The sequence below is a fragment of the Carassius carassius genome, chromosome 38 (assembly GCF_963082965.1).
Source record: "Carassius carassius chromosome 38, fCarCar2.1, whole genome shotgun sequence".
Lineage (NCBI taxonomy): Eukaryota > Metazoa > Chordata > Actinopteri > Cypriniformes > Cyprinidae > Carassius > Carassius carassius.
In genome coordinates, this window is record NC_081792.1 from 16042505 (window position 1) to 16068133 (window position 25629).

Below are 25629 nucleotides of genomic sequence, written 5' to 3' on the forward strand. Positions count from 1 at the left end.
CATACCTATAGCAACATTTGTTAGTTCTGTTTGTTGATTCAGGGTTAGCATCATATGGAGTCCTCTGAGGGGTCAGCATCATCTATTCTCAGGTGTTCTGGATCCAGACTGGAGCTTGTGTAAATCCTAGTTACACAAAACAGAGAAACAAATAGACACATCATTAGCGTAGCTGCTGTTCCAACCAAGTAAAATTAATTTAACCCAAGCTAAAGAATAAGAATGCACTTTTGATCAGGTATAACTACAGTACAAGATTATGAGATGCATTATTCGAATGCTTGGTGAAAGAGATGCATTTTTAATCTAGATTTAAACAGAGAGAGTGTGTCTGAACCCCAGTTCCAGAGTTTGGGAGCCAAATGTGAAAAGCTCTACCTCCTTTAGTGGACTTTGCTATCCTAGGAACTAATTGTGACTTTAGGGAGCGTGATGGATTGTAACGTGGTAGAAGGCTAGTTAGGTATTTATACCATTCAATATAATGTGTGTGTGTGTGTGTGTCCATGTGAATTCATAAAAATTATTAGTCTACCTCTGTTTTTTTACATGCTGTTCTTTTGTCTGTGTAATTTGATTTGAGCGATGGACATTTTAACATGAATATACATTGGAAGTTCTAAGTGGGAAAACTCAGACTGTTACATGCACTTTCTCATTTGAATGCACTAATGGTTTCTTGCTTTCAATATACCTATAGATCACCTTTGTCCAGGAGATATTACCCAGTCCTCCGTTGGTGCATAAGTGAGCACTGTGTATACTTGTTATAGATTTCATTTCGTGAGTTTTCCCTCTGATTTCCCTTGCCCCAGTATAGGAGGCTATTATTGACTGGCATTATATGAAAAGTCTCAATCGATATTTCAATCCTAATACCTGGATCTGTCCTGCGAGACCCCTCTTAATGAGACTCATATGCAAGGCAGATCTCACCTCCAGCGGTTTTAAAAGATAGGTGATTTCACTGCACCTAGTTGTCTTGTACTGTATATCTGCCCAGTGCTTTTTAGACCTCACCATCAAAAGAGGTTTTTATTATTCATGGCATGGTGAAGTAAGTGGTGGGAATAGTGATTTTAAAACTCTGCATGCTTTTTTTTACATTCATTAATAAATATGGCAGTCAGCTGTGGGTCAACCACAGGTCTGGTCATCTTGTCAGATATGTGTTACATACACACCTAAACTGACTTTCATCCCAGTCCAAAACAAAGAAGCGGTGTAGCCAAAGATACTGAGGCTGGAGTTATTCACACAGAAATAATAACATGATATGTTCACATGCTTTAAAAAAAATTTACAAGCTGGCTATAAGTATTTATTTAGTTTACTGTATTTCACCTCCCTGATCGCAGTATTTTCTCTTCTCTCAGGCACAGCTGACGTGACATGCCCCGGGGACATACATACATACATACATATAGTCAAAGATGATGTACAGGATGAGATGACAGGAAAAACAGAATGTTTTGCCACCCTTTGCTCTATTTATTTCTCACATGATCCAGCTCAGAAGCAGAGTGTTTTTTGCTGACAACACTCTGGTCCACAATGTGCACGCTGTACTAGCTGCTCACTGACATGAATCACTTTGTTCCAGAGTTCTATAAATGCTAGGAATGTGTGCACATGCGTGTATGCATAATATGAGTTTAAATGCTTGATAAAATACTCAACCGGGCTGAATGGAATGAAAAGATACACTATTACATGCTTACGAGATTAAAGGTGAAGTGTTTGATTTCCGTGCACAAAATGTTACTGTAGTTGTTCAAGCATTAAAAATATTATTTGTAGCCCATTTTTCAATTTATTTATATTTTAAATCATATTTTTTGATAATACAATTGAATTTTTAATAATTTAATAATTTTTTATAATTTAGTTTTTTCATTTGAACAAATATGTAGAGATTTAGCATTACATCACTTGCTAACCAATGGATGCTCTGTAGTGAATGGGTGCCGTCAGAATGAGAGTACAAACAGCTGATAAAAACATCACAATAATCCACAAGTAACCTACAAAACTCCAGTCCATCAGTTAATGTATTAGTAAGAAACAAATAGATAAGGCATCTTAACTTAAAAATATCCATAATTTTGTCCATAATCTATAATAACGCTTCCTCCAGTGAAAAAGTCCCTTGTTGTCCTCTTACATCAAAATCCACCAACATATTTGCAATTGTTTTGGATGGTTTTCATTTGTAAACAGTGCTTGATCTAAGCATATTTCACTCCTGATTATGACAAGAAGAACTTTTCATTGAAAAAAGTAATATGATTAGTAATTAAGCCAGCAATGGTTTAGAAATGAAAAATGTCTTAATGATGGATTGGCATTTTACAAACCTGCAGCTTTTGACTTTACAGTAATACATTAATTGGTGGGACGTTAATGGGAAGTTGTGTGGATTACTTATAGTGATGTTGAGATAAACTCTTATTCTGACGGCACCCATTCACTGCAGAGGATCTACTGGTGATCAACTGATCTAATGCTAAATTTCTCCAAATATGTTCGGACGAAGAAACAAACTCATGTATGTCTTGGATGGCATACATTCAGCAAATTTTCATTTTGTTCCCAGGTTTTCCTCAGGAGGTAAAATAACATCTATTCAAGTCCATATGGCATTTTCCATAATTATTATGAAAATGAATGGCATACATGTAATCTGTATCTATGCATATTTACAGCCTATATTGTACTCCCCAAATCATATCACAGTATGAGCAGAATGATGTACGTGTAGACTGAGAGATGTAATTGAATGTGCCATGTCAAGCCCGAGGTAGAGAGCAAATGTTATGTAGCAAAGCAGAGCGAGAGAAAGAGTTAGAGAACAAGGCTCTAAAGGGACTTATTTTCAACAATATTTTCCTTGTGCGTATATAGCCACATTCCGGTAACACATGCATCTTCTAAGAGTTATTTTGGAAAGGCACCGTATTGAATTAATCTGGATTTGCTCGGCCTGAAACCTTAAACATTTTGAATTGACCTATATGCGCTTAGGCACCTTAACGATTAACTATACTACCCCTTTATTCTGACATATACATGTGATAAATGCTCACTTTCCTTATTTCCATCTGGATTTCAGCCAAGACTGCATTGAGCGCAGCACATGCAAAAGAAACATAAAGACTTTCTGCCACACAGAGCCTCAGATGCACTTTAACAAGAGACATTAGCATAAATTAGAGCGCTAGCATCAGCTGGCTAATCCGTTATCCTGAATTAGCACTTATAATGGCTCTGTCTCTGCTGTACAGGAAGACCTAATAAATGTGGGCCAGCAATTAGAGGTTATCTTCAAAAGTTATGTAAAAAGTTTAAAGCTTATTCTCTCGAGGCAATCCAGACCTTTTTTTGGTTATGAACAGAGCTTTTATTATATTATATTATATTATATTATATTATATTATATTATATTATATTATATTATATTATATTATATTATATTATATTATATTATATTATATTATATTAATATATTATATTAATATATTATATTATATTATATATTTTGATCAATTTAATGTGTGCTTGCTGAACAAAAAATTATATATATTATTTATATTAATTATATATAATTATATATATAAAAAATATGTCATAATTTGGAAGATAATGACATTGTTTGTAAGTCTAGTAGTCTTTGAAAGCCTGAAATATAGTATACATGCTGTGGAAATCTGTTTATTTCTTTTTCACTTTACATTCCATTTATAAAATATCCAAATATTTATAAAAGCTATCAAATATTAAATATCTTGTTTTTATTTCACTGTGCCATAGTCAGTACAACTTATTGTTGACTTTTAGTTGCTATATACAGTGTGTCAGGAACAATGTCATCATTTTCAAATGATAAAAACCAGATACAGAATCAATGAGCACAAGCGGAAACCTTTGGTGCATACAGTGCATCTCACCAGGGCCACTCAAAAAGATTATTCATCATCATCTAATGTTAGTCCACCTAAACAGTTTTTTTAACCAAATCACCATTGTTGTTTAACATAGAATAAGGTATCTGCCACTAGGGGCAGAAGTTTGGCCCTTGATCAGAGTGACGTTTTTGATCTCAGGTTTATTTTCCACTAATGTGCTTCATTATAGACACATTTGTTTCAGTGTGGTCTAATATTCATCTCATCATTGTGTGTCACACCTAAAATCTCTCCTACCATTTTATAAGGTGGCAAAATTTGCATTTAAAGGGTAAAAAGTCGTCGTCTTCCATAATCACATTCGGTATACTGTATCTAACTCACAGGCCAGTCAAGGTTGTGTGCTCACTGTAATTCATTCACCACTCATGCTCCAAAAAAGGAGGAAAGGATCAAAGATCAAAAATGCAGTATAATCTGTAGGTAATGTTGTTACTGAAACTGATCACAGCATAATGGAGCTCATCCTTCCACATCACTTTCAAAGCATTCCTGCAGTCTCAGAGGAAGCTGACACTGGAATCATATTAAGAGATACTAGGGCCACGCTGCATGTTCTGGAGCTGTTCCAGCTTCTACAGGAGCATGCTGGTTAGAAACACATATAGGAGCAGGAGGTGTGTCATCTTGTTTTTTGGGTGTAGCCTATAAAGGCTGATTCCAACGTTCATCCATGCTTAGAGTTAAAGTTTATTTAGATTAGCGCACATACCACTGGGTTTAATAGAATAGTTTTGCATGCACCCCTTCTCTAGTCTAGTTGCCAATGAATTCCAACATGGTTTATTTATTTTTTAATTTTTTTGTTTAAGCTGTGCTTTGATAATGACGTCCAAAGAAGGATTCGTTTTCACATTTCACAGTAAAACATTTCAAACTATTTCAAAAATCAAACTAGACTTTTAAAAAAAGCTAATTCTTTTTGATCCACTCACTAAAGAACTTTAAGGGATCATATTCTGACCAAAGAATGTTTGAAGGGTTTTATGGTACTTTACAGCAATTGGATAGCACTCAGAGTGCATTTATGTTATGCTAATGAATAATATTGCATCCACAGAGAAAGAGAGACAAAGAATAAGACTGAAGAAGAGCAAAGGCCTTCAAATTGAGCATCTATTAGTCAGCTGATTATATAGTAAATAAAGATTATGCAGCAAGAGTGAGACTGACATAACTGGATTCATGTGTTTACATGGATGTCCTAAATACATATCACATTAATGTTTCCTTGTCCATTATTATTTTAATTTGCCATATTACACATATTGGAAAGCTATTTACTCAGTTTTCACTCATGTGTTCAGCCCCTAAAGAGTAAAATACAATAATGATGATGCTGTATATAACAACACATGAAAAAATAACTGATAAGAAACATTGTTGTCTGTTGCCAGTAAAACTGATTTACAAAACCTATGCATTGTTGTTAAAAAATTGTTTTTAAAATTTTCACATTTATAATACATTCAGTGGTTTTTTGTATTTGATGTGCTTGCTTATATGATTTACACCTAGTGGTGTGAATGCAACACTCAACACTATGCCAAATCACTTTAGTCAAAAATATATATTTATTTCCCTGAATATTATGAATATGAGAGATTTACTGGGTAATGGGGAAGGGAAATTACACAAAAGTGGTATGTCACGGTTTTATGTTTGTTTTTCCTCTCTGCAAAGAGGATTTTTTTCATTATAGGTGAGGAGATACTGCTTGCCAAAACCCTAAGCAATGACTGGACAGCACTGAACTAGTGAACATCATGCCATGGACTGCAAAATCTGTAGGATATATGTAAGATTTTCATCTTTCCTCATAAATAAATAAATAAACAAATAATATGGTCTATAGTGAAAAGAGGAGGGTAAAAAATAGATCTATTTGAGAATTATTTATGTCATCTGTTCAAGTCAGACAATATTTAATTTCAGAAATGTATCAAATGTTAATGCGCAATATCATACTGCATATTCATTAGGGGCCAAGTACCGAAGGTGCGTAGGCACCTATTGTATTTGTTTCCGTTCTTATTAGGGGCCAAGCACCGAAGGTGCGTAGGCATCTATTGTATTTGTTCCCGTTCCTATTATTAGGGGCCAAGCACCGAAAGGTGCGTAGGCACCTATTGTAATCATTGGCGTTATTACGGGCCAAGCACCGAAGGTGCGTAGGCACCTATTGTAATTGTTCCCGTTCTTCTTATTATTATTCTTCCTTCTTCCGACTAGGAGTCTATGGCAGCCCATAGAACCGATTGCGGGAAAGTTGTAATGGTTTGACATTCTGATAGAGGACAGTGCCAACAATAAGTACACCAATTTTGGTGTGTCTAAGACATTCCCTCTAGCGCCACCAACTGTCCAAAATTTCACTTTTGTTTTGCTAATAACGGTTGAACTGTAAGGCCAATCAACAAAATTCTTTTTCCTCAGATTCCTGAGCTCATGCCGATTCGAATTAACCCTATGAAGTCATTTTACGTCATAGAAATATGGCCGCCATTTAGAATTTTTTGAAAAACCTACTTTTTCAAACTCGTCTTAGACGGTTTGTCCGATTTACACGAAAATTAAACCAGATCATTTTAAGGCAGTGCTGACCAAAAGTTATGGAATTCAAATTGATTCGTCAAACCGTTTTCGATAAACGCTCGAACAAATTTTACGTAGCGCTTACAAAAACAGTCGTAAGGGTGTATCTCTGCAATGATTTATCATATTCAGACCAAAATTGGTACATGTCATAACAAGCGTGTCCTGAGGCTACATGCTGCATTTCGGTGCAGCGCCACCTACTGGTCCGGAGATATGAAAAATTGCTATTTTTGCTTATAACTTCTGAACAATTTGTCCAAAAATCATAAAATTAATGAGATCTTATTAGATTCAGGGCAACATGCCGAGTCGACTGATATCCAATTTTACCATATTGGCCATTTTGACTGTCGGCCATTTTGAATTTTGAGTTAAAATGCTGTATTTTAAGAAAGCATCAACGGATTGTTACAAAACTTGGTATGGGTCATCAGTACAATGTCCTGAAGGAGCGTGAGCAGTTTCGAAACAGTGAACCGAAACCATTTTTATTTTCAGTCAAAACCTACTTTTTCGAACTCCTCCTAGACCGTTTGTACCGATTTTTACCAAAATTGAATCATATAATCTTCAGACTGAGCCACCTAAAAGATATGGATTTCGTGTTGATATACGAAACGGTTCTCATTTAGCGCATCAACAAATTTGCTGGAAGGATGCCAACATGCATTTGAGGCTGTATCTCAGCAAAGCTTTGACATTTTTGCACCAAACATTGTACAGTCATGGCCAAAAGTTTTGAGAATTACATAAATATTGGAATTTGGAAAAATAGCTGCTTAAGTTTTTATAATAGCAATTTGCATATACTCCAGAATGTTATGAAGAGTGATCAGATGAATTACATATGAAAATTAACTTAATCCCAAAAAAACCTTTCCACTGCATTTCATCGCTGTCATTAAAGGACCTGCTGAGATCATTTCAGTAATCGTCTTGTTAACTCAGGTGAGAATGTTGACGATTACAAGGCTGGAGATCATTATGTCAGGCTGATTGGGTTAGAATGGCAGACTTGACATGTTAAAAGGAGGGTGATGCTTGAAATCATTGTTCTTCCATTGTTAACCATGGTGACCTGCAAAGAAATGCGTGCAGCAATCATTGCGTTGCATAAAAATGTCTTCACAGGCAAGGATATAGTGGCTACTAAGATTGCACCTTAATCAACAATTTATAGGATCATCAAGAACTTCATGAAAAAAAGAGGTTCAATTCTTGTAAAGAAGGCTTCAGGGCGTCCAAGAAAGTCCAGCAAGCGCCAGGATCGTCTCCTAAAGAGGATTCAGCTGCGGGATCGGAGTGCCACCAGTGCAGAGCTTGCTCAGGAATGGCAGCAGGCAGGTGTGAGCGCATCAGCACGCACAGTGAGGCGAAGACTTTTGGAAGATAGCCTGGTGTCAAGAAGGGCAGCAAAGAAGCCACTTCTCTCCAAAAAAACATCAGGGACAGATTGATCTTCTGCAGAAAGTATAGTGAATGGACTGCTTAGGACTGGGGCAAAGTCATATTCTCAGATGAAGCCCCTTTCCGATTGTTTGGGGCATCTGGAAAAAGGCTTGTCCGGAGAAGAAAAGGTGAGCGCTACCATCGGTCCTGTGTCATGCCAACAGTAAAGCATCCTGACACCATTCATGTGTGGGGTGGCTTCTCTTCCAAGGGAGTGGGCTCACTCACAATTCTGCCCAAAAACACAGCCATGAATAAAGAATGGTACCAAAACACCCTCCAACAGCAACTTCTTCCAACAATCCAACAACAGTTTGGTGAAGAACAATGCATTTTCCAGCACGATGGAGCACCGTGCCATAAGGCAAAAGTGATAACTAAGTGGCTCGGGGACCAGAATGTTGAAATTTTGGGTCCATGGCCTGGAAACTCCCCAGATCTTAATCCCATTGAGAACTTGTGGTCAATCCTCAAAAGGCGGTTGGACAAACAAAAACCCACTAATTCTGACAAACTCCAAGAAGTGATTATGAAAGAATGGGTTGCTATCAGTCAGGATTTGGCCCAGAAGTTGATTGAGAGCATGCCCAGTCGAATTGCAGAAGTCCTGAAAAAGAAGGGCCAACACTGCAAATACTGACTCTTTGCATAAATGTCATGTAATTGTCGATAAAAGCCTTTGAAACGTATGAAGTGCTTGTAATTATATTTCAGAACATCACAGAAACAACAGAAACAAAGATCTAAAAGCAGTTTAGCAGGAAACTTTTTGAAAACTAATATTTATGTAATTCTCAAAACTTTTGGCCACAACTGTATGTCATTGTCACCTCACATTGACCATTCCACACTAATTTGGTAACAGCGCCACCTATTGGTTACATGTGATAAGCCAATAAATCCTATTACTAGTTGTTGTGTTTATTGTTTTCAAGCCATTTTGCCTAAAATAATCTTAAATCGGTTTTAATTACTCATTCCTGCCGTTTATCTGAAGCTTGCTTCTGTAGTGCTTGGCCCCGTTATTGCTGCTTGCACCTATATTTAGGGGCCAAACACCGAAGGTGCGTAGGCACCTATTGTATTTGTTCCCGTTCTTATTAGGGGCCAAGCACCAAAGGTGCGTGGGCACCTATTGTATCCGTTAGGATTCTTTTTATTATTCTTCCTCTTCCGCCGCAAGTCTATGGCAGCCCATAGAACCGATTGCGGGAAAGTTGTATAATTTGGCACACTGATAGAGGACAGTCCCAACATTAACTATAGCAAATTTGAAGTCTCTAACGCCAACTCTCTAGCGCCACCACTTGTCCAAAGTTTCAATATTTTTATGCGAATAACTTTTGAACCGTAAGCCAGAAAATGAAAAATTCCTCTGAATCCTTGGCTCATTCCAAGTCGATTTACCCCAAAATTCAAAAATCGCAAGGTTTAGTTTTTTTCTATTTGAAATTTTTTGAAAAAACTACTTTTTCGAACTCGTCCTAGACTTTTAGTCCGATTTTCATAAAAATTGGCTCAGATCATCTTCAGACCATGCTGCCAAAAGTTATGGAATTCAAGTTGATTTGTCCAACCGTTCTCGAATGACGCGTGAACAAATTTAACGAAAAGCATGCAAAAATGCATGTGAGGCTATAGCTCGGCAACGGTTTGGCATATTGAGACCAAACTTGGTGTGTGTTATAATAAGCATGACCTGAGCCTACCTGCAGTGTTTCGACGCTGCGCCACCTAGTGGTCAGAATATATGAAAAATGCATATTTTAGCTTATAACTTCTGAATGGTTTGGCCAAAAATCACACAACTGGTCACTTTAGATTCAGAGAGTCATGTCGAGTCGAATGATATCCAATTTTCCCGTGTCAGCCATTTTAGGCGTTGGCCATTTTGAATTATGTTTCAAAATGCTGTATTTTTTGAACGCATTATCGTATCATTACGAAAATAATTACCAAAATCTTCGGCCCCATGCCCTGAAGGTACTCAAAAAGTTTGGTGGCAACGCCACCTTGTGGTCAAGAGTTATAATGAAATATCACAAAAATGCTAATAACTTTTTAATAAATTATACAATTGAAATGAAATTAGTCTCGCTATATTCTGTGGGTCATGCAGAGAGCATCGATGCCAATTATGCGAAAATTGGCCATACTTCCTGCCTGCCATTTTGATTAATGTTGAAAACCTACTTTTTCAAATTCCTCCTTGACCGTTAGTCTGATTTTCACCAAATTTGACGTGTATCATCTTCAGACCATGCTGGCAAAAAGTTAAGGATTTCGTGTCGATATACGAAAGGGTTCTCATTAAGTGCATCAACGAATTTGCTGGAAGGGTGCCAAAATGCATTTGAGGCTGTATCTCTGCAGAGCTTTGACATATTTGCACCAAACGTTGTATGTGTCATCGTCACCTCACACTGACCATGCCACATAAATTTGGTAACAGCACAACCTATTGGTCAAGAGTAATAAACCATTCATTAACCATGAATAATTACACATAAAAATGCTAATAACTTTTTAATGCATTAGCCTATTGCAATGAAACTGGTCTAAAATTTTGCCATTTTGCCTAAAATAATCTTAAAACTGTCTCAATTACTCATGTTTGTCTGAAGCTTGCTTCTGTAGTGCTTGGGCCCATAATTGCAGCTTGCAGCTTTATTTAAGTTTGAGATTGATAAAGTGATGTTTGCCACTAACCAAGTTCAGTTACGATAAATAAAAAATATAGGCTATTAAATATTGCTTTTAGCCTTTTAAATGTCAAATCCAGCTAGAAACTAAAACAAATAAAGATGCAGAAACCCGATTTGAGAGTTCACAATGGGATTGTGTGGTGAAATGGTAATGCTGCACATATAGGCTAATGTAGTGCAGGTCAGCTGATAAATTACATAAAAAATAAATTCTAAATAAATACGTTTCAGATAGAATAAAAAATTCATTGGACTGACATACTGCATTATATGCCAGTGTGTTTATCTTGTGTTCATCGACTGAGAGTGAGAAGTGGGTTGGAAGAGAAAGATGTAAACCGTGCACCCTCTGCAATAGTGACTGCTTGCAGGAAGGAATGGAAAGGCAGATGGAATCAAATGAAAAGGAGAAACAGGGGTCACAGTCACTGCGCATCAGCCACTCAGACTTAAATGACGTGTTCTGGCAGGAAGGTTTGTGGTAGAAGGCCAGCAGTGAGAAAGTCCTGCCCACTCTCAGGTCAGAGAGGATTTGACTGGCAAAATGAGAGAGATGATGTTGCGAGTTGCACGCCCAAATATACAACTCTGCTTCCACATCAGTGAATACCTTCCTTTACTTCCTTTCTGAAACAGGAAGCCTCAATACTGAATTGAGGAATTTTTTATCACGCAATTGAATTGTGTTTTAGGACATCCACAAGAGGGACATCTGATTTGAGCTGGAGCCAAACAGCATTTAGTTACCACTTCAAATTTGCTCATGATTATTTCAAGAGTGAAATCGGGTTAGACATGTTACATCATCATTCAAAGATCCCAGATGCAGCAGGCTGACATGGCGTGAACGCGGCGAGCGTCTGATTGCTCCGCTGACGACTAGAGGAGAAGTTGCATGGTTTAAGCCTAAAAGCACTATGTTTTCTGTCCCATCCAGGCCAATGGTTGGCGTCTACAGGGAAAAGAAGTACTTTGAATGTTATTTTTAGGATCAGAGAGCTCATTTGCTTTTCCCAAGGTGAACTGCGAAGCCCATCTGATCACGACGACAGCCCTTCACGTGTCAGGCTGTAACATGCTGTCAGACAAACACCTGCAGGAAAAACACTGTATGACTACTGACACAGATGAGAAAGTGACAGTGTAATTGAAAAGAGACTTACATTATGTAAAAATACCTAAATGTACAAAGTATTAGTAATGGAGTGTTGGACCATGACAATATTGACATTGCTAAAAATTATTATATTGCTTGAGGATTTAATTCCTAGTACAGATACTGATACTTGCAACCTTGTACCAATGCCAATCTGATACAAGTACTGATTTTTCTTAATCAGTTTAGAATATCTACCTCACTAACCTGCAGTTATAAATTTATTTGGCTCATTATAAGTTAAGAGATCAGAAAATAAACACAAAAATATTATAATATAGTTTGTAAATATTATAATATAGTAATATTATATATATATAAATGATACAAAATATTATAAAATATTTTATAATGTGAAAATCTTACAACCCGAATTCCGGAAAAGTTGGGAAGTTTTTTAAATTTTAATAAAATGAAAACTAAAAGACTTTCAAATCACATGAGCCAATATTTTATTCACAATAGAACATAGATAACATAGCAAATGTTTAAACTGAGAAAGTTTACAATTTTATGCACAAAATGAGCTCATTTCAATTTTGATTTCTGCTACAGGTCTCAAAATAGTTGGGACGGGGCATGTTTACCATGGTGTAGCATCTCCTTTTCTTTTCAAAACAGTTTGAAGACGTCTGGGCATTGAGGCTATGAGTTGCTGGAGTTTTGCTGTTGGAATTTGGTCCCATTCTTGCCTTATATAGATTTCCAGCTGCTGAAGAGTTCGTGGTCGTCTTTGACGTATTTTTCGTTTAATGATGCGCCAAATGTTCTCTATAGGTGAAAGATCTGGACTGCAGGCAGGCCAGGTTAGCACCCGGACTCTTCTACGACGAAGCCATGCTGTTGTTATAGCTGCAGTATGTGGTTTTGCACAACTTTTCCGGAATTCGGGTTGTAAATCCAACACTAATTTTGTAAAAATACTACTGCTACATCTGTAAATGTAATATGCATGGGCGTAGGTTTGGTCTCAGCTTTGGTGGGGACACCCCCATACCCCAATAACCTTTTTCTATTATAAACACTACCTCCAGTACACTCACGTTTCTGTTGACTGCAAGATTCTAAGTTAAGGTACAGGCTAATTGACATTCAGTTAGGCTACTTGCTAACGTAGCATTCTATCATCCTGGGTAACACATACTATCACCAGTTAATACTATTTTCCACAGTAGAATCTTCATTTGAAAGCCTAGTCAGTCAATACTGCTAGTTTATTTATGTGGCTAGCTAGTTATTTTGCCTACTTACACTCTGACTCTGCTTTATGAAAAAGCTTCTTATGTCCCCTTTTTTCTTCTTGGGTGCAATCCAAACCGGAATATTAAAATGTTTTTACTCTGGCCTTTGTATGTGGCAGAGAGACAGCCCTGGTAACTTACCGTCGGCGTCGTCAACACACACACACACACACACACACACACACACACACACACACACACACACACACACACACACACACACACCACCCGCTAGCTGCTAATGCAAGCAAGTATATGAAAGCATATGAGTAGCAATATTCAATTTGGAATTTAATATGCAAAATGACAATGCAATATGTAAAATGGCAATGCATTTCTGTATTTAAATTAACATTTTCCAATACATTTGTGCAACGTTTGGTGCAAAATGAAAATGAAAATTAAATGACATAATTTTCATTTGCCATTTCATACACCAGTTTTAATATTTAAAATGAATACTAATTTTAACGCTTTATAAGTTGCAAAATTAAAATGAAAATGTATTACAGAAATGATTAGATATGTATAACATGTTCAAGCAAAAACTGTGGCAAAATTATCATTTAAATTTCACATTGAACATTTCACATTAAATTTGCACATTGAATATGCATTATGAGCCGATCACGTGTCCGCCCCCTCCCGCCATGTCAATCACTGCGTGAACAAGGCGGGGCTTGCAGAAGGTCAAGAGACACAAATCACAAAAAGATTTGAGTCTCTTGACCTTCTGCAAGCCCCGCCTTGTTTACGCAGTGATTGACATGGCGGGATGGGGCGGACACGTGATCGCCTCGGAATGCATTTTCAATGTGCACATTGAATTTTGCTACATTCATTGCGGGACATTGAATGGAAATGCAATCGTAAGTGTCTTGACTTTGAGTGTTAATGCAATTAAGAAAAATAGCATTTAAATTATAATTTTGCCAGTTTTTGCTTGAACATGTTATATATATCTAATCATTTCTGTAATACATTTTAATTTTAATTTTGCAACTTATAAAGCGTTAAAATTAGTATTCATTTTACATATTAAAACTAGTGTGTGAAATGGCAAATGAAAATGATGTAATTTAATTTTCATTTTCATTTTGCACCATACGTTGCACAAATGTATTGGAAAATGTAATTGTAAATACAGGAATGCATTGTCATTTTACATATTGCATTGTCATTTTGCATATTACATCCCAAATTGAATATTGCTACCCATACACTTCCATAAAAGTAGTCCCGGCCCGCACATGTAGCCTGTCAGATACCTCGCCGCCAATCAAATTACGGCGTTTATTGTACTGTCGTCGTCCTGGCAGTTAGAATCGATCCAAATAGCAGTGCAAAGATCCAAATAGCAGTTCAAATGAGCTTGCTAAATATTGGTGGGGACAAATTTGTAATCTCAAAATATTGATAGGGACTGGTACCTAGCGTCCCCCCCTAAACCTACGCCCATGGTAATATGCACAATACATTTGTGATAACTATCACTGCATTAATATAATATAGACACTATAAACAACGGTTTGGAATTTTTTTTAGGACAACAGACATGTCAGGCAGGTTGAACCTGAATAACAAGGATAAATCCCTATGCTAGGCTAAATTTCTACTCAAACCAACTCTCCTGGCAAACAGATAAAACTGGTTGTTTAAGAGTGTAGGGAGTGTAGTCATGTCTTTTAAACACTGATCTATATAGATCAGTGCTTTTAAACAACAAGTCTTAAACATAGACTCACAAGGACAAAAATTCTACGTTTGAAAATCTTTCATGATTTACGGCTCAGGCCCAGTATGGAAATTCTGGAGATGTTTTCAATCAATCTCATTACAATTAACCAGTTTTTAGATGCTGACTATAGCCTGGTATAAAATCCAGGTGCGATTATTTATACATGTCCGTGTTTGCATTTATTTATTGCAGAATTTGAAATATATATATATATAGTGTGGGATATATTTAATCAAGGGTTTCCAGAAATCGGCTTAGGGTCGTAAATATTCTTCTTCAATGAAAGACGGACTTTAGGACCTGGTGATGGACACAGTGAGGATTCCCTTAAGAGGCCGAAGGGAAATAGTGCGCATGAGCGCACGTTACATTCGCTCCATCTCTGGTTGAGAGCACAGAGCACGCAGAACAGGATGAAATGTATCAAAACAGACGTCAACGCTGTACCTGTTTAAAGGAGCCGTGAACCAGGAGGAAACATTCAGCGATACAGTCTGTGCTCCAAGGAAAACGGCGGAAATTTTACTTAGAAGTGTTGTAGAAAAAACTAACTATTTTGGAAACAGCTTAAGACTAAAAGTGTAGTTAGAGAGGTTTATGAAATTAAAAGACAAACAGATAAGCGCAACCGAGAGGATTAAAGGGGAAAGATGTTAAGAAGATGAGGAAAACAATACAGGCTAATTAGAGAAGCGGTCCGAGTGGGGATTTCATTTGGTCAACAGCCGGACAATGGCTTGATTTGGTTTTTTCTTTCTTTTTTTTGGGGCTGCGAAGAAGCTGCATTCATGACCGAGGAGACGGAAAAGAAACTTTATCGCGTGGGATATTTCATTCTATGAAACTATCGCGCTTTCTTGTCTTGTCTGTCAGCGGAACCACCTGTTTCTGGACGGATTTGATTGATTCATCATGTCCAAAGTGGTACAGAAAAAGAATCACTGGACCACCAAAGTTAACGAGTGCACGGTCTGTAAGGACGCCCGCGGAGAGCTGAACGTGCAGCTCCTCGGCGGAGCGGAGAACGGTGAGTTCGCTTATATCGGACACGTTAACGGGAATGCCGTACAGTACAGACATGGGAAAGTGTCCGAAGGGGAATTACTGCTGGAGGTGGAGACGCTCTCTGTCTCTGGATTGCCGCTGTATGATGTGCTGACAGTGATCAAGAACTGTAAGGGACCTGTTAGGTTGAAAACTGTGAGGCAAGGTAAGAAGAGTGCCTTAATTTTACTTTTGTTTTTCTCCTGTAATGCATTTTCGGTAAACAAATCATTAGGGATTGTTTTCCAAGTACCAGCTATGCATGAAAATATTGCATAATTTACGATTTGGGTGACTTGGCCAAGTAGAGAGGGGCCTTTAATTATTTAGTTTTATTTTGACATTAGACTGCAACAATAATAACATAATATGATATTATAAATTTATTTTTTATTGACACAATATTTTATATATATATAATTTTTTTTTTTTTTTTAATAGTTGAATGGCTGTTGCAAAATTTCACAGACAAGACCAAATTTTGATGGGTCAGTTCACAGGACCTGGGTTGTGCGTCCCTGAAAAAAAGGGCTTGAGCAGCAGTATTTAGAACTTTTCACATTTATTTTCATCTTTGTTTTGGAATGCATGTAACACATTTCTCAATTACGAGTGAATGAATCTCTTTTCTTAAGCATTGTGAAACTTTTGCCCCGGTTAAGTTAAGTTGAAATAAGAGTAACTTGACAATCCATGTCATCCAAGGTAGGATATTCTGTAGCCCCTTTACAGATGCTCTTTGATAAGTTTAAAGCATGACTCACTAAATAAAATCAGATGTGATGGCATTCTTCACGTCATTTATTTCACTTTAATCATTTATGAGGAGTTGTAATCCCCAGGTAAAGGCACTACAGACTGTCCATTGTGCTGAAGCTGTGGTGAGGTGACTCCCCAAATGGCTCTGCCTCGTCACATGGTTTGAGTTATTCTGCTCTCTCCCCTCTGTATGCTTTTGCCTATTTCACCAAATGACTTCAGACAATATCAGGAAACCAGCCAATCAACTCGGACTGCATTCCCAGAGCACTACTGGGCCCAGCTCCAGCTCTCACTCTCTTTCTCTCTCTCACACTATCCGCATATATATTCTGGTGTTGAGTTTCACTGTTTATAATCTATCATGCTGTCTGGGAATTTTTTGTCGTAACCAGTCTTAATTATGAAAATGTTTTTGGCAACTAATGCCATCTGTTTCTGAGTTTGTGAACAAAGTCTTCTTTTTTCTTTTCTTTTTTTTGTCTTGAACAGGCTGGTGATCTCAAACTCCCCATGATTTAGACTTCTAGGATGAATTATTGATATGAAATGCATTAAACTGAGCTTAAAGTGAATTTTGCATGGTTCAAGACTTCATACGCTTTTGTCCATACAAACAGCTGCGGGTCTTCATGCCAGTCATGTGGCCTTTTTATTTTTTGTGGAGCATTATTATTTACATTGCCTAATAATAAGTTCAGAGCCCATCCATAACCTTCAGCACAGTTAATGTAGCACACAACAAATTAATTTATTAATCTTCATTGATTTTTACATGAATACTCTCAGTCCTGTGGTGACCTCACTAATGCCTGGTTCACACGGGACGATTTTAAAATTGTCGGCCGATTTTCCAAACCTGAGAGACCCCACACACGGCGATAAAAAATCACGGGTCTAACAGTGTTGGTCGTACAGTGTGTGGTGTGCAGCCACACGGCAAAATCAACACATCACACACGAACTGATTTGACTCCCGAGCATTCCCAGGTCAGACGGGAAATCTCGCAAAATCCCTCGAGATCAAACGTGACTTCAGAGTAAACAATCATGGCGGACGAAGAGGATGCAGTGGCCATAGTTTGTCCTTTGTTTGTAACCGAAAAAAAAACATAAGAAAAAAAAGTAAAGGCGATTGTCAAAGAAGTGGAGACAAAGTCCTCCATCTCCGACATCCACCGGACTTTCTGGTGCGCCATGCCGCCGGCTGTTTTGACTTTGTTTCCCGGTACTTCCTCGCCGCCTCGTCACCTCGCTTTCTGATTGGCTACACGCCACAGTCCACAGGCTGCGTGATCGTTTGTCCTCGGGGGACACCACACACGAAAAGAAATCGGGCCAAATAAAACCAACATGTTGGATATCCCCGATTTGAGATCGGAGCGGTCCCGACGTCCTTCCGAGCAGAGGAGAGCAGTCTTAACACACCACACACGGCAGGAATATCTGATCAGATTATTTTAAGATAATCGGAGTATCCTTAAGATTGTCGGAAGGTGTCAATCGGGGCTAAAATCGGCCTAATTATCCTGCCGTGTGAACCAGCCTTAACAGTCTGTGCCCTGGCAGCTCTCTCTGGAGGAAATATGTAATAGGAATACTTTTCAATGCTGTTGTATTGATTGATGGAAAAAGCCTCTTACTCTTCAATTGAGAAAACAGTGTTATTGGTAATGTCAGCAAAGTTGTGGCACTTAGAGCTGAAAGTTACATGCGATGGAAGATTTGGAAGTCTTAAAGTGAGGAAAATGAATGGGTCAGTGACATGATATTCATTTTTTGTTTCATTTACTAATTTATTTAAAAATGCAATGCATCTTGTACATATAATGACATGAATATGTCTTCTTTGAAGAGCATCTTTAATACTTTATTGAATTAAATTATTTGACTATTTTTTTACATTTACTTTTTGGATCCATTGCACTGAATGGGTGCTGTCAGAATGAGAGTTCAATCAGTTGATAAAAACATCACAGTAATCCACAGGGAATACACCAAAATCCTGTCTATCAATGAATGTCTTGTGAAGTGAAAAGCTGTGTTTGTAATAAACAAATTAATCATTAAGATGTTTTTAATGAGTCGTCTATCCATAATATTGCTTTCTACAGTGAAAAAGTCATCTTGTCTGAATTAGAAGAGAAATATGAACAGATCAAGAAAAAACAGTCCAAAAGTTTAAACGTGTCGGTGTGAGAGGGCAACAGGGGCTGGACTTTTTAACTGGTTGAAGCATTAATAGATTAATATTTTGGCCAGAAGCAACAGGTTAAAGTCATGTGGATTACTTGTGGATTATTGTGATGTTTTTATCAGCTGTTTGGACTCTCATTCTGACGGCACCCATTCATTGCAGAGGATCCATTGGTGAAAAAAGTGATGTAATGCATAAATTTCTCCAATTCTGCTCTGATGAACAAACAAACTAATTTACATCTTGTCCAGACTGGCTGTTGACTTGTTTTCATGATGCATTTCACACCAGGACAATTTATCCTGTATCAGATTTCTCTAAACAAATGCTGATCCTAGATCAGTTTCCCACTCTGAGCTGCTTTCTGAAGGGGTGGAATGACACACTGCTCTACATCTCTCAGTCTGGGAGCTTCTGTGTGGGATTTAACATTGGGCTGGATTAGGCTATGCCTGGGGAGAAAATGCATTTGTGTATTTTGCATGTCCACAGCCTCGGTTTGCACAGGGATAATTCCAATCTATCCTAAACCAATATAAAGTGGACTGTGAAATTCCATTAAGCCAGTGGTCAGGGGCTACCATGAAGGTATTTAGTGTCTGGAATCTGGATCACATCAGGCTGTCGAGACTGTGCCCTTACTTTCTGCATGCATTTCTATTGTATGCATAGTCAAATTTCAGTCCTGCTGCATTTCACATTGTATATAAAAAAATTCCTTTTCATATATACATATGGCCGGCTGATAGATTTACTGCAGTGTAAATGAGCTGAAGGGAGGGGTGGAGGCCTCAGTGGGTAGGTTTCATGTGAAAGTGTTTATTTCCTTTTCCTTAGTTCAGTTTAAACATCTGTGTTGTTCAGGAGAACGAGAGGAACACATTCTGCTTCCTATCATGGTCGGTGAGTCAGGACAACTTAAAACAATGAGGAAAGCTACCCATTCTTTCAGTGCCCCAAGAAAGGAAAGACTGGTAATGGAGTAAATGAATGAACAAATGATCTCAACTGCACATTTTGGTAATGCACAGCGTATGATAATGCACAAAAAAATTGTATACTAAGATGTATTCATTGTCTGAAACAGAGAACATGAACAAGTTAAGGGTGGCCTCCGTGGCCACGACAGTATTAGTCGAGCGCTCAGAGAGTTCGGCTGAGACGTGACGAGGCTCTGGAAGTTCAGCAGAGACGAGGAGAGGCTCTGGTAGTACAGCAGAGACGGGGAGTGGCTCTAGTAGTTCAGCAGAGACGTGGAGAGGCTCTGGTAGTACAGCAGAGACGTGGGGAGGCTCTGGTAGTTCTGCAGAGATGTGGGGAGACTCTGGTAATTCCATGGTGTTTGGACTGGATTTAGGAAGATCAATGATGACTTGACTCTGCTCATGAAGATCATTGGTGACTTGACTCTGCTCATGAAGATCATTGGTGACTTGCATTTGTTCATGAAGATCATTGGTGACTTGCCCTTGCCCATGAAGATCATTGGTGACTTGCCCTTGCCCATGAATATCATTGGTGACTTGCCCTTGCCCATGAATATCATTGGTGACTTGCCCTTGCCCATGAATATCAATGGTGACTTGCCTTTGCCCATGAAGATCACCGGTGACTAGCCCTGACTCTGGAGTGTCAACGGTGACTAGCCCTGACACTTAAGTGTCAACGGTGACTAGCCCTGACTATGGAGTGTCAACGGTGACTAGCCTTGACTCTGGAGGGTCAACGGTGACTTGACCTGACTCTGGAGGGTCAACGGGAACCTGACTCGACTCTGGAGGGTCAACGGGAACCTGACTCGACTCTGGAGGGTCAACTGTGGCTGTCATCTTGTGCAGAGGCACTGGGCCGGCGGCCACCTTGTGCTGTGGCCCTGGCGACCACCTTGTGCTGTGGCGCTGGGCTGGCGACCACCTTGTGCTGTGGCGCTGGGCTGGCGGCCATCTTGTGCAGTGGCGCTGGGCTGGTGGTCCTCCTGTTTGTAGACCCCGGTCTAGAATCGGCCATCCCACCGGGAGAGACAGGTGTGGCTGGGGTATTCCACGGAGACCGATGTTGTAGGTAGAACACAAACTCCCAGAAATTAAAAGCGTCCAACTGGTCCATTTCCCTTCGAGGCACCGGTTCATCCAGACCGGTGTTGAAAATGTCCTTCAGGGCCACATCATTGTATCCCATACCATCTGCCAGGGTCCAGAACACATGTGCCATAGCACCCACCTCATTCCCCTCTTGGCGGAGGGTGGTTAATTTTATATGTTTCGCCCTCCGCTCCACCATACTGACTGGGGAATGGGAATGAAGTCCCACACTGCTGGATCTCGACATAGATGGAGTCCTTCTGTTACGATCGGAACCCAGAGAAACACAGGAGACGAGAGATCCAAATGCAGTGTGGTATGTAATGGGTAATCCAAATCAGCATCCAACAAGCAGGGGTCAAAACCAGAAATCAATCCAAACAAACAAACACTAGGGATAGGAACAGGAATAGGAACTGGAACAGGAAACTCGGAAGACGAGGAAACTCGGAAGACGAGGAAACTCGGAAGGTGAGGAAACTGGGTGACGGAATCAAAGGACTCCATGAAGACAAACAGAAAAAGACCGGTTAATATAGGCAGGGTAATTACTATCAAGTGAAGACACCTGAGTGCAATTAACAGGAGTGCAATTACTGTGATGAAGGGACAAGGCTTTGTGGGAATTGTAGTGCCTACAGTGAGGTGCCTATGGGGAAGTGAGGCCACTAGTGGAGACTCAGGGAAACAGAGACCAGACAGCGTGACAACAAGGCATTTGAAAAGTCATTGTTGATGATATCATCAAGGTGTAATAGAGGTCTTCATATAAATCAACTGGACCTCGGCATTCTGCTCACTCAAACATTGACATTTTTATGAATATAAGTGGTAACTAAGAGGAATTGGTTACACTAGTGTTATGAGGGCAGGGCAAAAGCACTTTTTCCCTCAAACTATGTGTTTCCACGGGGAGAGCTTACGTTCAACTAGTCTAATGGGGTCTTGTGACTTACTGCTGCTGGTGTGATACTACTGACCTGTGGAGGATGGCGTACAGAATTTCTTATTTGCCGATCAAGTTGGATGTTCCTGTTTCAATATCAAAGAGTATTTCATATAGGGAACATGCTCATGTGATGTGGCCCCTCCGCTATCAGACTCACAAAACTTATGTTGCCTTCTTGCTTGGCACTTAAAAAAAGCTCACCTACATTGTCTCATTCATGACATGGAACAAACTGTGTTAATTATCTGACCGTTCTGTTTCTTATGAATGTTTCCACCTAAGAGTACAAAGAGAAAAGGTCAATTGCTACTTTTTCCTTGTAATTGTGACTTTGTCACTCAATAATGAAAGTTTCTTACAATTGGGATAGTTTCTGGGCAGTCAGTTGGGCAGTCGTCAGTCGTGGCCTAATGGTTAGAGAGTCTGACTTGTAACCCAAAGGTCACGGGTTTAAGTCTCAGTACTGTCAGGGATTGTAGGTGGAGAGAGTGAATGTCCATTGCTCACTTCCACTTTTAGTACTACAGCTTGAGCAAGGCACAGTGTGTTCGTGGGGAAGTCGTGGCCTAGTGGTTAGAGTTTGACTCCTAACCCTAAGGTTGTGGGTTTGAGTCTCGGGCCGGCAATACCATGACTTAGGTGCCCTTGTGCAAGGCACTGAAACCCCAACTGCTCCCTGGGTGCCGAAGCTTAATGGCTGCCCACTGCTCCGAGTGTGTGTGTGTGTGTGTGTGTATGTGTGCACTTTGGATGGGTTAAATGCAGAGCAAGAATTGTGAGTATGGGTCACCAAACTTGGCTGTATGTCACGTCACTTCTCAATGCTGTGTGTGTGCACTTTGGATGGGTTAAATGCAGAGAACTAATTCCAAATATGGCTACTCATCACGTCACTTTTTTCACTAAAACTTTCTCATTTTAATCTTTAATCTCTCCATTATTAGTTTCAGTTTTTACTCTTGAGATGGAAATTGGCTATTGCAGTTTCTTTGCTGTTATAGTGTGTCAGTGTTGGAGATTATAGTGATTTTCCTTTCAATCCCAGGTTGCCAAAGAGATGAGCAAATATTCAGCTGAATGTCAGACACTCAGGGCTGGTGTGTGTTCAGTGATATGTCAACAGCTTACCTGTCTCAATAGAGGCTTCAGGGGAAGGCCTCTTAGATAAAACTCTTTCGTCTTTGTCTCACATTTAAATGCTCAAACATAAATACTGAAGCAAAATACTGTGAAATGTGAAATCTGACACTCTTATTTTTAATCTTCTCATTCTTATGTTACCCAGGCTCTTTCTCGATGTTCTGCTATTGTCTTTTCTTTCAGTATAATCTGAGTTTAAACAGCACTTTTGTTTATTGGTATTGGTAAAATAATCATAGCAATCCTATTCACAATGCTTTTGTCATTCTCCAGTGATGCTGCCCCACATTTCACAACATCACAGTCAAGGCGTCCAGCAAGCCATACACGTTTGGTTAGTGCTTATGAGAGATTTTAGTTTTTTTTTTTTTCTGGTCCTGTTTTCCATTAATAGGCACAGTCTGTCTGGATTGTCAACCAGTCACACAAGAACTGAAAGGAAGTGAAAGATTGGTGTTTTCTGAATCAACAGATGCTTTGAAAGGCAAACTTTATTGCTGTCATTCTGACACATGGACCTCTTGAATAAGGATGAGAATTGCACAAATGTAATGATTATGATGCAGATTCAGAGTCAATTAATGGTTGCTAATGGTTGATTGAAAACCTTTTTTTACACTCTCAATGTCCTGATTCACAGCTTCGCTCTGGGTCACAAACTACAGACTTTGACATCGATGAAAGTTGGAAAAAACCTGGAGGGCACCTCCTTTAGATAATCTTATATTAAGTGACATCTGTGGAGAGAGACTAAGGCTAGCACAGAGAAGCACAAGTTGATGGTTTCTCCTGCAGGGAGAAACGTTGCAGAAACATACTTGCACACATCAGATGTTCTGATCACCCATGCATATCCGCAGCTTTGCTGTCATTGACCTCTTTTCTAAATGATTTTCAGAGCAGTCTTTCACACATGCAATACACTGAACCTAACCTCAGGAAAATCTTGGCCTTTTTACAAACATATTATAGAGATCACTAATTAGCGTTTTGTGGTTCATTTACAAATGCATTGTCTTTCTAAGAGTTTTAATAAATTATTCTTATATATATATATATATAATTAGTATATAGTTCTTTAGAAACTACTACTGCAGGGACTTTGGGAAAAATACATTTGCTTTGAGATTTACAGTAAGTATTACATGTAGTGCTTATTTCCTTTTGTTGCATTCAAGAAGTATTGGCTAGTAAAAACGTGTTAGTTTTGATTGTCTGGATTATGCTGTGAAAGAAATGTTCAGATTAGACCTCTTCGGACTTTAATTGAATACCCCTGTTATATTCGGTTGGATTATGCTTCATCATCCCAAGGTCTCTGGAGAAGTTGCTGGGCGTCCAGCACGATGTGTTTTTCCAGCACAGTTCTGTTCAGCTGAAGCCCAAGGGTCTGAATACACGGATCTCATTAGAGAAGAGGCCTTTTCTTTTTCTGCCTCAGCTCGTATGGCCTTATTACTAAAAGAGAAACTGCAAGAAAAGGAGTATAGAGTTCGGAGGGGGTCAGACAAGTTCAAGAGGATTTAGACAGGCTTTTATTGTCAACAACAGCAGACAGAATACACACTGCCACCCAAGTGTCCGATATGGTCGGCGATTGGCCATGCATCATCCTTTGGAGCCTTCTTTTTTGTGCTTTTCTTGTTGTTTTTCATCTAGGAAAGCCTTGAATGAGCTAATCATTCTGCTCCTGCTCTTTTCAAGCGATTTCATTCCAAAATGCATTATATCAGAGATTTCAAATGTAAATTCATGTAGCCTACTTGTATGCATTAAGTCCCAAAATTATGAACTTATTTCCTTTGGGTGCCTAAGAATATTCTTGTTTCATGGTTTTCAAAACCTTTCTTTATCTTTGTAAAATCAGCACCATTCCCAAAATTAAGAACTGCTGTGTCTGGCAGTGTTGTTATTGTTAACTAAAACTATTAAATATGTTGAATAATCCGTAAAATAAAATATAAACATTAGATGAACAACTTTATGTAAAAAGAAAAGTTACTTTGGTATTTTCTTTGAAAACATAATTCAAAAAATTTAGCTGTTTTGGTTATTAACGGAGTAAATTTTTTTTTACAGTTGAAAATAAAGCTAAATATAAATATTAAAAAACTTACAAAAATGACAAAAGCACATAACACCAAAATTTAAATTAAATCTGAAAATATAAAAGCTAAATAGTATATAAATAATACTAAGAAACTTTGGTGTCTATAAACATTATATTTTGGCACGGGTCTTGCTTGAAAAGGAATTTGGTTCAGAGACTAATGTTTCAGCAGGAGGTACTTAAACACCCACCCAACCACATACACACCCACCCGTGGAAGGATGCACCCCACTTTTGGAAGGGAAAATGAATCGAGCAATTAAATTTAATAACCATGTGTTAGTATTTACAGAAGGAAGTCAGAATCTCTCCCGGAACATTCCACCTCCGATATAAATAACTTTTTCTGCACATTTCAGTTATTAAATCAAAGAAATCCAGCACTGTGATCCCTCCATTCCCTGCTTGTCAGTTATTCTGGTTTTCATTCGGTTCTCACAAACTAACATGCCATCCCTGCTTTCCAAACAAATCAAATCTAGGGTTTGAACTGTGAA

General features: G+C 38.7%; 1 protein-coding gene across 7 annotated transcripts in view; it reads left to right on the forward strand.

Annotated features, from left to right (window-relative positions):
• Nucleotides 1-15229: 15229 nt before the first annotated feature.
• Nucleotides 15230-25629, forward strand: part of LOC132119427 (membrane-associated guanylate kinase, WW and PDZ domain-containing protein 1-like) — a 134441-nt gene continuing 124041 nt past the window's right edge. For 6 of the 7 annotated variants that reach the window (XM_059529371.1, XM_059529373.1, XM_059529374.1 and 3 more), the window contains exon 1: nucleotides 15231-16062. In XM_059529371.1, coding sequence (XP_059385354.1) covers nucleotides 15765-16062 — 298 coding nt within the window. In that variant the 5' untranslated portion in view covers nucleotides 15231-15764. Of the gene's footprint in view, nucleotides 16063-25629 lie in introns of all 7 variants that reach the window. The other variant, XM_059529376.1, reaches the window with a different exon arrangement.